Raw genomic sequence first — 15,000 nt, forward strand, 5'->3', positions numbered from 1 at the left:
GCTTAACAAAATTGACCCTTTTCCAGGGAAGGTAGAGGAATGACATAGGTGACAGAATAATGCAAAAAGCAGGTAATGGCATTTTCTACTAGTACAAGATGCAAATCACAGCAGTGAAAGTGACTACTCAAACTTGTGTGCAACAGGAACATTTCAAATAAACAGTGAGGGTAAGTGTTGATTGCCCAAGCACAGGGATCAAGAAGAATAGAGAAAACTGCATATAACACCAAATGTGCAAACACTGAAAATGCGCTACAAGGAGAACACGGATCTAAACCTAAACACGTATAGGTCAGCAATACAGCCAGCACAGAGAATTTCCACACAATAGCCAGTGCACAGGACACTCAGATGCACATGTGTATTCAAGTTGTGTCAGTAGATAATAAGTGAATTACTCATTCATTTACTGATAACTGTTTTATTTTATTCAGGGTCAAGGTGAAACCAAAGCCTATCAAAACAGTTAGCTGGCACAAGGATGGTAGTCCACTGCAAGACATGCATGTGTACAGACCCAGACACACTCACACATGTGCATGCATAGACACAGACACACTCACACATGGCCATGCATTCATGCAGTCCCAGACTCACACACAGACAAACTCACACATGTGCATTCATGCATACAGACCCAGATCCAGATTCACACACAGACACACTCACACATGTGCATGCATGCACACAGACCCAGACTCACACACAGTCACACTAACACATGCATGCATGCACACTAATTGACTGATTCACTCACTCGCATTTTCCTTGCACACTTATGTTCAGTTTGGAAGCTTGCTGCTTCACCTTACTGCACATTTTAGGATGCGGGAGGAAATTGGAGCACCTGATGAAAAGCCACACAGACCCTAAGAGGGCATGAAGACTCTGGTATCCTAGCTGGAATCCATAATGAAGTACCAAGAGCTGTGAGGAAGCAACACTAACCACTGCATGTCTGTGATGCCCACTTTTGAAATTATGATTTTTCTGTTTTGCTTTACATGTGATAATTGACAATGGACAAGAGATGAAACTGTTGCAGAAAAGAGTGGAATCCCAAGACTGGAAAAACTCCCTTAGCCTCAGCAAAAAACTGAGATCCCTTATCAAATCATCTAAAGCTAGCTATAAAAACAAAATTGCTGCAGACTCTAAAGACAACCAGAAGGCATTCTACAGCTATGTCAAGAATCTACATGGCAAGACTCAGATCTGCTCCGAGTTACAGCACAATGGCAATACATATACAGAACCAACTGATTTTGCCAACATATTGGCCGACAGGTTCAGTGCAAACTTTACCCTCTTTCACCCCCAAAGGGCCCATCACAATACCTGAGGAATGCCAAGTCCCTATCATCATGGCTACACAGGTAAAAAACGCACTGCCCAAAGCCAAGAATACAGCTTCCATGGGACCTGACAATATCCTTGGCTGTGTCCTACATGAACTACAAAATGAACTGCCACCACAGCTGAGTACCGTGTTCAGTCACAGCCTCATTTCAGGCTTTGTTCCTGCCAAATGGCATACTGCTACGGTCATCCCACTCCACAAAGGGGGAGCGACTACGGATCCTGGGAACTACCGTCCCATTAGCCTGACGAGTCTGATATGTAAGACCATGGAGTGCATCATCATGGACCTTATTAAAAGGGACATAGGGAATCTCCAAACTCTGGATCCCACGTAGTTTGGGTTTGTGAAAGGTAGATCATGCCTGCTCAACCTGATAGACTTTTTTGAATCTGTCACCAGAACTGTGGATGAGGGCAAGGTAGTTCACACAGCCTACCTAGATCTTGCCAAGGCCTTCAACACCATCCCTCACTCAGGAATCATAGTAGACTCACTAAACTAGGCATAACACTTATGTCATATGATGGGTAGCTGACTGGCTCACTGAAAGAACCCACACTGTAAAAGTAGCGGACTCTAAATCTGACTACTGACCAGTTACAAGTGGCGTTCCACAGGGATCATTCCACAGGGATCAGTCCTGGGTCCTCTCCTGTTTGGCATCTACTTCTCAAAAATCCAAGCCAACACAAAGGGGACTCTGGCTGACCAAGTTCACAGATGACTGCAAACTTGGAGCTATTATTCATTCTTCAACTGATGTAGACATCCTACAACAAGGCCTCATTGAAACCAATGACTGGTGCAAGAACCATGGCCTTAAGCTCAATGCCAAAAAGTGCACTGTCATTCCCTTTGGGAAAAATTAGGTGCCCATGAACTACCACATAGGCGGTAGTCTGCTAAACACCGAAGGAGTGATAAGAGATCTGGGGACACAGGTTGACAGCAACCTCTCCTTTGATAACCACATTGCCACTGTGGTCAGAAAGTCCTTCTATGTAGCACATCTCATCACAAAAGGTTTCTCATCCTGGAAGAAAGAGGTCATAATCCCTCTTTACTCGTCTCTCCTTAGACCTATTATAGAACATAATGCCCCATTTGGTATGTACCTCACTAGACACATACAACAACTGGAAAGGCCACAAAAATACCTAACTAAGAGGATCTTAGGCCTTAGACATATACCCTATACTGACAGACTCAAAAAACTCCAGCTATACTCTGTCTCATTACGCCTACTTAGAGGTGATCTCTGCTTGACCTACAAAGCCATGTCTGACCAAGAGCTGTTAAATATGCTACACCTAAAGACATCCCAATCCCTCTGAGTGGGTGTACACCAGTGTTCAGCTCTGAGCCCACTGCTGTTCATACTGCTGATGGACTACATTAGCAAACAGGTCAGAGGGGACAGAACAACAAAGTTGCTGTATACAGACGATGTGGCATTACAGGCAGACTCTGAGCTAGAATGTCAGCAAAGGATAGCAGAATGGAATGCAAAACTGAAGGCACATGGGATGAAACTAAGCACAGATAAGACAGTGGTAATGGCAGACAATTGAGGAAATCAGAAGAAGCTGAGAATAGAGATAGAAGGGAAGATAGTGGAACAGGTAAACAGCTTTAAGTACCTGGGAGGGATGGCTGAGGAAAAGGGAAGTTTGAAGAGGTCAAAGCTAGAATCAGAGGGGCTGCAGCCAACTGGCATAGAGTTTCAGGTGTAGTCTATGACAGAATAATGCCAAAGAAGCTGAAAAGTAAGGTGTACAAGAAAGACAGTGGTGTGACCAGTACTACTGTATGGTACAGAAACCTGGGCAGTAAAGGCAGAACAGTTGAAGTAGCTAGAGGTGAAGTGCTTGATAAAGGTGGTAGGATGCACACTGTGGGACAGATGAAGAAATGAGGACATAAGAGCAGAAGCCAAAATAACTCCAATTGCAGAAAAGATCAAAGAGAACAGATTACGGTGGTTTGGGCACATGTGTAGAAAAGCAGAAGACAATCTGGTGAGGAAGATTTGGGACAGACAAGAAGAAGGTAAGAGGAAGCGACGACATCCAGCAAAAAGGTTGATGGATTGTGTGAAAGAAGATCTGCAACAGTCAGGCAGGAGTGTGGGACTGAATCATGAGAAATGGCGACAGTTAACACGATACCCTGACCCCATGTACAAAAAATGGAAAAAAAGTGGGCTGATGATAGGGACTACAAGCACGCATTACACTATGTACCATTTTCTGTGTCTGTGCTGACTTTTCCACACACGCATAGAGTTTCTTGCATTTCCCTGCACTTTGATGTATAAAGATGTGACTTTTGTATTCCCTCAAACATTTTTTCTCATACCTGGTTAGGTGCAGTAATCTTGTCAGCTCTGAGCATTAATCTCTGGATACAGCTTAATGTATTACTGAAAGAAAAAGTAAAACTGAATTCCCTTTATAACAGACAGTTTTGTTCTCACCATTTTCTTGCTGTTACCTCTTTTAGTAACTGTATTTCTGAGTCAGTGCTCTGAAAGTCTTTTACTTTTTCTTCTTTTGAGGTCAACTGTTGATTCATCCAATTAATCTCTAGTTCTTTTTGCAGCAGTTCTTAGTTCTCTTCTAGCAATTTGTACTCAGCATGTATGCTATGTGAGTTGTTTAAGTTCAGGTCTCATTTCTACATATCATACAACATCCTTTGTAATCTCAGATGTACCCATTACAAAGATGTTTTTATCATATGCTTTGCAAAGATTTGCGATCCGTCTACACAGATATATTTATAGCATTTCTCACATTACTATATTAGTGATGACAGTCTTTGAGCACATCTCTTTATATAACAGCAAATGCTTTCCACCCATAGGTAACCGACTTGTTTTCCAGTAATATCACAACTCCTCCTATACCATTCTGACAAACATCCACTGGTAACACAACTGTCTTATTCATGCCATATTTTAATATTTTAGTGTAGGTGCATATATTACAAGTTTATTAAATATTTAAAAACTCTTGTTCTGTTCATCTCTATACTACATCATATTGGTTATATGTCCAAGTTGTCTCTAAGTCTTCAGTGACACTCCTGTTAGACATTACCAGTGTTACACAACTTACTACAAAACTTGTTTTCTCACATATGTTTATCATGAACAAAATTGCAATGGTCTGCTATGTTTCTTCTTTTTTAGATGTTCTATTTTTGTAATCTTCTATGTTCTAAATTTTATAAAGAAAAAGATGTAACGTAACTTTTGACCAAGAAGTGTTTCTTGTTGTAAGAAAGTCCTTTTATATAGCATAGCTTATAAACAAAGGGATTCTGTCTAAATCTAGGGATGTCACTGTTCCCCCTTTACTCAGCCCTCATTATCTGTCCAGACACATGCAATAACTGGAACCTGGTGGAGGCAATGGAATATGGATGTATATTAGAATCTATAGCATAAAGGATGCTCAAGTTGTGAGACTTTTATATTTTTTAGCTGTCAGTCTGAAAATTCAAGAGTTGTCACTCCAAAAAACTTCAGCACAATATTTTTTTCTATACCGTCTCCTGACTGTGACATGCCATTTGCAGCATGCAGCCCAAGATGTAGTATACACCTCTGGAGCAAAATATTATTTTTACTAGTGCACTACCAAAGGTTCTTTACATATTTACAAAGTGAATCCTGAAAGAATCATTGTTAAAATGTGGTTTGTTGCCGAAAAACAATTACTAAAGGTTTCATGTTCAATACAAATCATGCCATTTTCTGCTGCATTTATTCCTAGTGCAACGCAGCAATAGTTTTCTTTGTAATGTTCAACAGTAATAGTTATGATAATACAGTACAGTGGTATATTGACAGCCAGCTGAGAATATGCACGAAAAAACATGGAACATGGAAACACGATGAGTGCTACTAAATCGACCCATTAATCCTTTTAGTAATAAATAAGCTTGTCTCACTCTATAATAGCTAGTCTGTAGTAGTAACAGATACAAATAACACACAAATGACAGACATAAGGTTTCATTCATCCTAACTATGAATGCCCATATATTTCATCAGTCTAATGCATAAGTGTAAATACGTACCCACTCTATGTGTGTCTGTACATACTAAGAACTTACCTGAAAAATACTGAATTTCATGTCACTGATCTCAATTGCTTTAGTACCCTGGCTTTCTTGTGCATTCTTGTTGGTGAGCAGTGTCTTGAACCTGTAAGAATGCAGCAACATTACATCTGTTTACCTTGCAAGACACCTTTTGACATTATATTGAAAGAACAAAGAATACTAACTGAAATCAATCATGCAGCACATTCAGCAGGTAAAAAATGTATTCAGTAACTAACCGTTTACCTTTGTACCCACTGTAGTACAGCCTCGGCTAGAGGGCAGAAAACTTACTGAAGCCACCTGGGCAGTATAGATAAAAGGTTGATTGACCAGATAGTTCTGCTGGGCACTGATATGACCTTTACCCAGGAAAGGACCTTAAACATCTGCATCATATACAGTTTCAATAAAATGGGGACATGATCAGGAGTAGGCCATTGTAAACTATGCATCCCGCCTGAATGAATACACGTAAACTTCATCCATTATCATCACCCCTGTTAAATAACTGTCAGGGTATCAGTGACAACTACAGCCTCAGCAAAGTGCTGTTAATACTATCAGTATCATTATTCAATATTTATTAGGGTCTACCGTATCATAACAATGGCTGCTCCTTGGGACATAACATACAGGCCATATGACCTGAAACATCTGTGTGTCTCTCAAGCAAAGTACTTCCTAAACTCTTTATGCAAACAATAAAAATGGCAAATAGTTTCTCAATAACTAAAATGTCCACGTATGAAACTGCTGAAAGAAACTGAATGTGTTGAAGCCTACCTATCAAGTTTTCCAAAAAAAAAAAAAACAGAACTAGATGAACAAATGAGATTATGCTGTTTGTGTAATGTGTGATATGTCAAAGTTCTGGGAGATTTACTTTGTAAGGGTGCAAGTATTGTGAAGTAAGCAATACTACACTGGTACAATGGACATATAAGTTCTACATTATAGCATTTAGAACAGAACAGGAAAGGAAAACACTGACCCTTTTCTGGGGATTGAACCCCCAGAACTCCACATAATATGTTGTCACTGCCAGTAGATCATCAAGGATTCTCTGTACATTTATATACCTGGCTTCCCCCAAGAATTATAAAACATCTACTTTCCTTGGAATGATGATAAACAGTCTAGGACCTCTGGGTTACAAAGATGGTATGACATGCATTAGCTGTACTAATCTGCAAAAGAACTACCATATTGAGCCACTAGCTTTCATTATTAATGCAACATCTGGGTAAGACGGTGTAGATTTCTAGCTTACATAGATTTAGTCCAGATAGCAGTAGCTATCCAGATAGCTCAAACATGCAGCTGAAGGTATTGCTCTCCCAATTAGTATTCTGATTAATAGATCTTTAAATGAGTCGTACGTACCAAAACTCTGGCATTCTGCCTTCATTCTACCTCTTCACAAAGGAGGCAAAACACCACTATTTCCAACTTCCGCCCCATTGCCCTACTCTCTCCAATATCTAAAATTCTAGAAAAATGTGTCCACCACCAACTTTTGCCTTATCTAATATAGAATCACCTCCTAACACCCACCCAGCACGGCTTCTGTCCTGGCCACAGTACCATAACCGCCTTACTATCCTTCCTAGAAACTGTCAATCAAGCCCAAGACTCTGGACTCACTGTATCCACAGTACTGCTAGATCTTTCAAAGCCTTCAACACCATCTCCCACACTCTCCTTCTCCATCATCTCACCAATCTCAATCTCTCCGCTAATACTCTATCCTGGTTCTCCAGCTACCTATCTGACAGATCACAAGCTGTCAAATGGAAGAACTCCTCCTCTTCCTTCTTGCCCACACCTACTGGCGTTCCTCAAGGGTCCATCCTTGGACCCATGTTTTTCAAAATCTTTATAAATAACCTTCACACCGTCATCTCTGACACCACAGTCATCCAATACGCTGATGACTCTACCTTGATCTGTGCCGCCCCCAACTTTTCTGAATTACTGACCAAAACTCAATTAGCCTTTTCCACTACAGAGAACTGGATGCACCAAGACCACCTTTCCCTCAACTCCAGTAAATCTAAAATACTAATTTTCCTCCCCTCCAAGGTTTCCTCCTTTGACAAAAACCATTTCAATGTCCTAAGCCAAACTAACACTGCCATTGAAGTGGTCCCCTCTGCAAAACTCCTTGGCATTACCTTAGATGAACGCCTCAAATTCGATCTTCACATACAACAAAACATAAAGAAAACCCACCAAAAGCTAGGTATGCTATATACGAACAATCACTTTCTTTCCAACTCCTCTAGGCATACCCTGGCAATCACCTACCTCCTACCTTCCCTGCTATATGGAGCCCCACTTCTAACCAATCTGTCTACAACCAACACCTCTAAGCTCGAAGCTTGATATAATAAGATCTTTAAATTTGCCACCAAATCCAAAACAGCAACTCACCACTGCCTCAGCCTACAATCTCTGAAAGGGTTAGAACTCCCCAACTACCTACACTATCTACAACTAACCACTGCTCACAAGTTAATATTCTCCCCTGATAAATGCCCAGCCCTAAAAAACATCCTTCCTCCTTACATCCCAAACAGATCACTGAGATCTGAACACCAAAACCTAATCTCCATCCACAAACGCAAACGTCCCGCTGGCCAGCATCTACTCTCCTTCTCCCTAGGTAAAAAATGAAACTCTCTACCTCCTTCACTTAGAACTATACACAACACTGAATCCTTCAAGACCCAACTTTTCCTTCACCTATCTTCCAAATGGAAATGCTCCTGCCTTCACCCCACATAAAATACTGGGATCCCACTAGGCTCTCCTAACTCCCACTCCACTACACTCTCTTACTTATTCTTATTGCTCCAAAGATCCAGAACTAGCAGACTCCAAGCATGTAAATATTGTAATCATCTGAAAAAAAAAAATTCTTTCACTTGTAACTTTTATTGCATTGTATTACTGATGAAGCTTTTTCTCACCTTGTATTTTAACCTTTATTGTATTGTATGTCACTTTGTAACCTGATTTGCACTTTAACCTTTATTGTATTAATTGCTGATGGAGCTTTTCTCCCCTTGTATTTTAACCTTTATTGTATTGTATTGCTTATGGAGCATTTCTCCCTGGGCCTCCACTGAAAATGGGCACTTCTTGGCCCAGTGGACTTCCCCGGTAATCAAACTGATAATAATAATAATAAATAATGTGTGGAGGCAGGAACCCAAAAGTAAAGAGCAAATCTGGTGATAAAGCATCTGAACAGGGTGATTGAAATGATGATAAACAGCACATGTCAACACTGAGATTAAAAGTTCAGTGTCAGCCGTGAGTTAAAATAGCTATTACCTGCATTTAAATTTACAAATAAACCCATGCTGCCTACACAGGAATCTGCACTTGTTAAAAATAATCACTTCTAGTCCTATAACATATCTACAAAATTCTGTTAATGCCAGTTCATTCTCAGTTCTTGTCTTTCTGTATGCAGGATCAGAGATTCCAAATGGCATAATTACAGTACAGCGAATATACATGAAACACTAAAACGTTCAATCCTTGCAAAGTCTGCTGCTCAAATTCCTAAAATTTGGGGGTATGGCATTGTGTCCATCATAGTCCTATACAACAGCATGATAAAAAGCCCTTCAGCCCCCATGTCTGCTTACGGTGTTTCTCCCCCCAAAGTTAGAAATGACAATCACGGAACTCCAACATTAAGTTCTACCATCTGAACTTTCATATTTAATGAATAATTTGATAAAAATCAGTAAAAATAATTCTGTAAGTGAGAGTGTGTGTGTACGCTTGCCACTTACCAGCTTCAAATATGAATGATCTTGTTTAGAAGTCTTACAGCCAGAAACGCCATTCTTGAGCACTGGTTTATTTGTGTGTGGATAATAAAAAGACCCAAATACAGTATGTGATTCTTATGTGCAAAAAAAAAAAAGTGGCTTGATCAATATGACAGTTTTTTATATACAAGACAAGGAGAAAGAATCCTACCTGTCAGATGCAGTGATCAGGAGAACCTTGTGAGCATAGAACATCTTTCCTTCAACCATGAAGGTCACATCTGACATTTCCTTGTTGTTCAGGAAGTGAGGATCTAGTTAAAAGTATGTAAAGCAATACATTTTTTTAGTTGCTAAAAAATTATGCTCAGCGTAACTGTGGTGCCCAAAGGCTGGTTAATACAAATGCAAGACTTTATAGGAGTTACTTTATTAAAATGTACATCCACAGTATTAGCTAGTGACTGGCCTTCTGACAGTAAGAAAAGCAATATTTTGACTTGGAAATTGGGATAGGTATACACAAACCATTATCCTATACTATCTTGGCAGTCTGCGAAACGAAACTTCTCACCTTGCTAACTTAACTCAGGGCAAAGTTTTCACTATAAAGAAAAGCAGTGCTAGAATAATGTCTCATTTAGTCAAATATTCATAATATTACAATTAGTGTCAGTCACTACAACCACCACATTAGTTCTGACATAGAATGTTGGTTTGTAGGTTGTAGCTGTGTATGGCTATGCAGAGTAGTAGCACAATATGAGTGTTGTAAGAGTATGGAATCACTGTAGCACTATCAGAATAAAGGGCATTTATCAAAATCTTAACACATATTCCAATATGAATGCACAAGAATGCTATCAGAAACCATTTTTAAAACTATGATTCTGAGTTCAATTTTTTTGGGGAGGGGACAAAAGTAGTACCTCTTTATACCCTTTCCTTTCCTTCCTATCACTTCTCTCCAAGTCACTCACCTGTCTATTTACTATATTTTGTCCCCCATAACAACTGTCAGCCTTTTTTGCCTCTTGTTGAGTATTAACCCTGCTTTTCCTCACATGAAAGTTTTACTACCTCATTCATTTTTAGTGAACCTCATCTGCATCCCTTCAGTCAGTTCATTACTTTTCCACAGTATCTTGCATTCTTTGGTATCCTGTTTTGTCATTCTTCATTTTAATAAATGAGATCCTTAAAGGTCGCCATCAAAGAACGTTTAAATTGAAAGTCCATGCAGCCAGCCCTATGGGTTAAGGGGATGAAGTCCTGAGTACAATATGTGACCTGAGTTCAACTAGTGACTCTGGTGCCTGAAGGCGCTGGCAAGGGAATGGCTGCCATTGGCTCACTCATTCTGGGTGGGGTGGGGGGGTTTCTGGCTCTCGACTTGGGTGACGTCTCACAAGAGTACTACATGTTACACATCCATGGAGCACAAGCCATTCATGTAAGCAGAGTGAGTGTGCAAACACAAGTTTCCTGTAGCTGACAGCACAAAAGTGGAACTCAGTGAGACACTGGGGGGGGGGGGGTAGTCCACCCCATCAGAGTAGTAAGTTGTCTGACTCCCTATTACATGACTCTCACCATGTGAGGGGAAACAAATGGACTAATAAGACACCCCGAGCAAGAAAAAATGGGCCATAACATTCTCATCTAGCCTGGGGATGCCTGGTTCACTCCTCAATGATACAATGAATGGTCTAGTTTGGACACGGTAGTAGCGCCACTAGTCAGGTCTGGCAGGGAACACAAAAATAAATCAAGTAGATGCAACTCAGTTTGCATTTTCTTGTACAAAATACATTTTTCCTGATCAATTGAAAACATGTAATATGGGGTATAAAGGTTGCCACATATTAGACAGACAGTAAGAAGCCATTTGCTAATGGCATGTATCTTTTACTATAAAAATATAGGTATCCAGGTGACACCTAGAGAGGTAGGAAGGCTGGTGTAACAGGTGATCATAACTTAGCCAGAATGTAAGGAGAACCAGGACATAATCAGGACATGAATATTTAAGTGCATAAAAATACCTGCTAAATGAAAGCCTCCAATCCCCTATTCCATTCCTTGCTTCATTATGATCAGCAGTTAATGTCTCCTTTTCCAGTTTAAGAGACTTGTATACTTTTAAAGGGGTCTGGTTTCAGGTACTTAATTAAAGTTGAAGTTAAAAGTGAAGAGGTAATCAAGACTTCAACCTTGAGATGGAGATGCTGCAGACTGAACCCAAGACCTTATACATGCAAAGCACATGCTTTACCACTGAGCTACATCCCCTCAAAATGATAATCAAATGAAAAAGTAGTTCATCTGTATTTGTCTAAGTCAGTTACTCCTTCTCCATTCCATTGTATTTAACTGGTGAGTCATCTCTCAGACAAAAGAAATGTCTTTTGGCTTTTCCCGGTTAGGGGTCGCTACAATGGATCACCAGTCTGCAAATTGATTGTCAGTGGTGTTTTTACTGTGACAAGTTGCCAGCCTGGCACCCAACCTTCACAGAAGACACACACATACACACACACGCACCTACCTGTATGTCTTTAAAACTCACTCGACTGCAGGGAGGACGTGCAGACTCTGTACAGAAGGTGCTCCGGCCAAGAATCAAACTGGAGAACCTCCTGCTGTGAGATTTCCCCTAATATATAGTGGCCTTTAGTTTGTGCTACATATGTTCAGGGTACATCTACTGCTGTGTGAAACTGTATAACTTGTATAAGTGTAATTACTGCTTGTATTAGCATTATTTCTTTGCTGTATGTGGGTGACTTCTTGTAAGGCTGAAAGCAAAGGCAATGATTTTTTTTCTTATTTCACCTTTTCCTAAAGTTTCTCATGAAGTTCTTTCAGTACTGAGGCTGCACTTTACTTGCCTGTAGCAACTTAACTAGATGCTTTGCTCTGCAGACCTTTTCTGGACAATGATCTCAAACCTGGCTACTTTTATTCAGTCCTGTTAGATTTTCGTTATCATTTAGCACTCTACAAGCCGGGGTGGTACAGTGGTAGCATTGTTGCCTCACAGCAAGAGGTTCTCCTGTTCGATTCTCGTCTGGAGTGCTTTCTGTGTGGAGTCTGCATGTCCTCCCCGCGGTCGAGTGGCCTCCGAAAGACATGTGGGAATGGGCGTGCCTTCGCTGAAGGTTGGGCATTGGGCTGGCAACTCGGCACCATAAAAATCGACTGCCAATCATTAGCGGACCGAAGTTCCACTGTGGCGACCCCTAACCTGTATATCTTCAAGTTGTCTGATAAAGGGATTTCCTGTAAGGTATTTCTGTCAGTGCTGCTAAGTTAACAGTTCTATAAGCAGTTTTGAGTTTCTCACCCCATTTAGGACTAATGATTTCTTTAACTTGTCCATCATTGCGTTACCAAGGATTTACTTACTTATTGTCAGTGTCAATATCTGCTGTACCTCAATTTACAAAATGACTTCAGCTGATAATATTTTATCAAATTTCTACTCTTAGTGCTTTGTTTTCTTCACATACTCAGAATGTCTTCCAAAATCTTGGCATACCTCTAAGAAATTCAAACTATAACATAGTGTATTATGGTGATTTAATTTACAAAGTAAATACAACAGACATGAATAATATATAAACCTCATTACTAAAAGTGCTCAATATCAGTTTTAATTTCCAGTGGACTTGTAACAATTAATTGCAAAAATAATGTTTATTTTCCTAACACTAGGGCCCTAGATGTACACAAAAATACATGTTTTGTTACAGTCCTTTAAAAGGCAAAAGCAGAACATTTTCTTACTGTTTACAACAACTAGTACTCTTTCACTTTGCTGCATTGCCTCCCTATACAATATCATTTTTATTTACATTATCTTCCTTTACATCGAGTATCTATCTTGTCTTTCGCCTTAAAAATCTAATATGGACTTTGCCTTTAATAGTCCTAAACTTTTCTTGTTAATTAACATCATTCATAAAATCCAAAAGATTTAAGAAGCCCATTTTACAACATAGCTAGACCCTCTACCCCTGCATTCAAAAGCCATAAAATATTATAAAATATGTGTAATCACACAGCTGAAACAGTTTCATTAATAACACAATCATTAGCATTGTACTTGTGTACCCATATCTGAGTCAGGTTCACATTAATTAAAGTAAAAAAATAATCAATGCATTTACCAGCCTATAAGGCTTTAGATATTAACTTTAAAAGCTGATTAAATTATCGGGTCTATGACATGTCATTGAATGGCTATTCAGCGAATACCCATTTGTCTAAAACCTGTTTATCAAAGCTGCACTTCAGCAAACAGCGGATTTTAACTAGGGCAAACCAGCGGTTGGCCACCGTCTGGAATTTACTCTTTTCCCACTATAGTGCAATCTCGGAGTTAGTATATTTAGTTAGGGTGTGTGGGGGTGCAGCACTCCACATTGGGGGTGTGTGTGGAGGGGGTAGCCCCCCACCTTGGCAGATTTTAAATTTTATTATTTTTTTTGCGGTAGATTGGTTGGTCAACTGCTTGTTTTCCCTAGTTGAAATCCACTATTTGCTGAAGAGCAGCTTTGATAAATAGGTATTTGATGAATGGGTGCTGAATAGCCATTCAACAAAATGTCATAGACCCAAATTACCATACCCCTCCCAGTATAACATACAATACAGTTTGTCAGAAAATGAATGTTGTACATATAAACTTATTATCATATGCTTGTTAGAAGTGTGATAATGTCAACGCCCAACTTTGTATACATATTCTGAGTAAGTTTAACTTTAATTTTGAATGTTTATTTTTGATGTAGATATATTCAGATATCTTTAACATGTCCTCTCCTACTATATGGCAGTAACGGTATTTATTGTGCTATAGTCACAAGTGTTACTTTACTCTGTTATTTTAAATTGTAACTCTTAAGATTTCCTTCCTGGGCCTCCACTGAAAATAAGCTCTTGACAATTTAGACTTTTTTTACAGCCATCAGATAATGAAACAAATAAGCAACTGTCTTGGTTGCTGTCCCTGCCTGACCTGGTGTCTCCACTTTAGGACGACCTAGTATAAATTTATAGCCTGCCAAAATGGCCTCCCCAAACTGTGACTTCTTGGGATACATCTGTAAAGAGAGAATTAACCATTCTTTGTTCTTGTCATAGTTATCTGAAATGGCTTTCTTTAGGGGATCCTCAACTCTTGTTTGCTGTCTCTGCCTGACCTGGTGTCTCCATTTTAGGAAGACATAGTACAAATTTATACTCTGCTAGAACAGTCTCCCCAAACTGTGACTTCTTGGGATACATCTGAAAAGAGAGAACTGACCATTCTCTGTTCTTGTCATAGTTATCTGAAATGGTTTTCTTGTTTTCATTACGAGAGACTCAACTCTCAACACCTTCTCATGAATATTAATATTGAGGCTAACAGTAGCTGTTTTAAGTGATCCATTTGTGACCAGAATAATAACTTGATATGAGTTTGTTTCAGTTCAAATTGTGCAATATGTGCTGAACATATATAATGTATACCTGTGTGTGCATATCTGTTTATATATCTACATATACATGCATAGATACATGTACACACACACACACACACACATACACACACACACACACACACACACACACACACACACACACACACACACACACACACACACACACACAGTGGATTTATGCTAATGTTTCTTGTTACTGAATTACAGACGCTGTGTTTTTATTTGAGCATCTGGATTTCCTTAA

General features: G+C 39.6%; 1 protein-coding gene across 1 annotated transcript in view; it reads right to left on the reverse strand.

The window, feature by feature from the left end:
* The window catches only part of ABTB2 (ankyrin repeat and BTB domain containing 2), a 1,083,316-nt gene that overhangs the window by 78,963 nt on the left and 989,353 nt on the right, over nt 1–15,000 (reverse strand). Inside the window, exons 13-14 of the mRNA XM_044082847.1 lie at nt 9,479–9,581; nt 5,489–5,579 (exon numbers count right to left, since the gene is read on the reverse strand). Coding sequence (XP_043938782.1) covers nt 5,489–5,579; nt 9,479–9,581 — 194 coding nt within the window. The remainder of the gene's footprint in view (nt 1–5,488; nt 5,580–9,478; nt 9,582–15,000) is intronic.

The sequence above is a fragment of the Protopterus annectens genome, chromosome 9.part0 (assembly GCF_019279795.1).
Source record: "Protopterus annectens isolate FY-2018-M chromosome 9.part0, PAN1.0, whole genome shotgun sequence".
Taxonomy (NCBI): Eukaryota; Metazoa; Chordata; order Ceratodontiformes; family Protopteridae; genus Protopterus; species Protopterus annectens.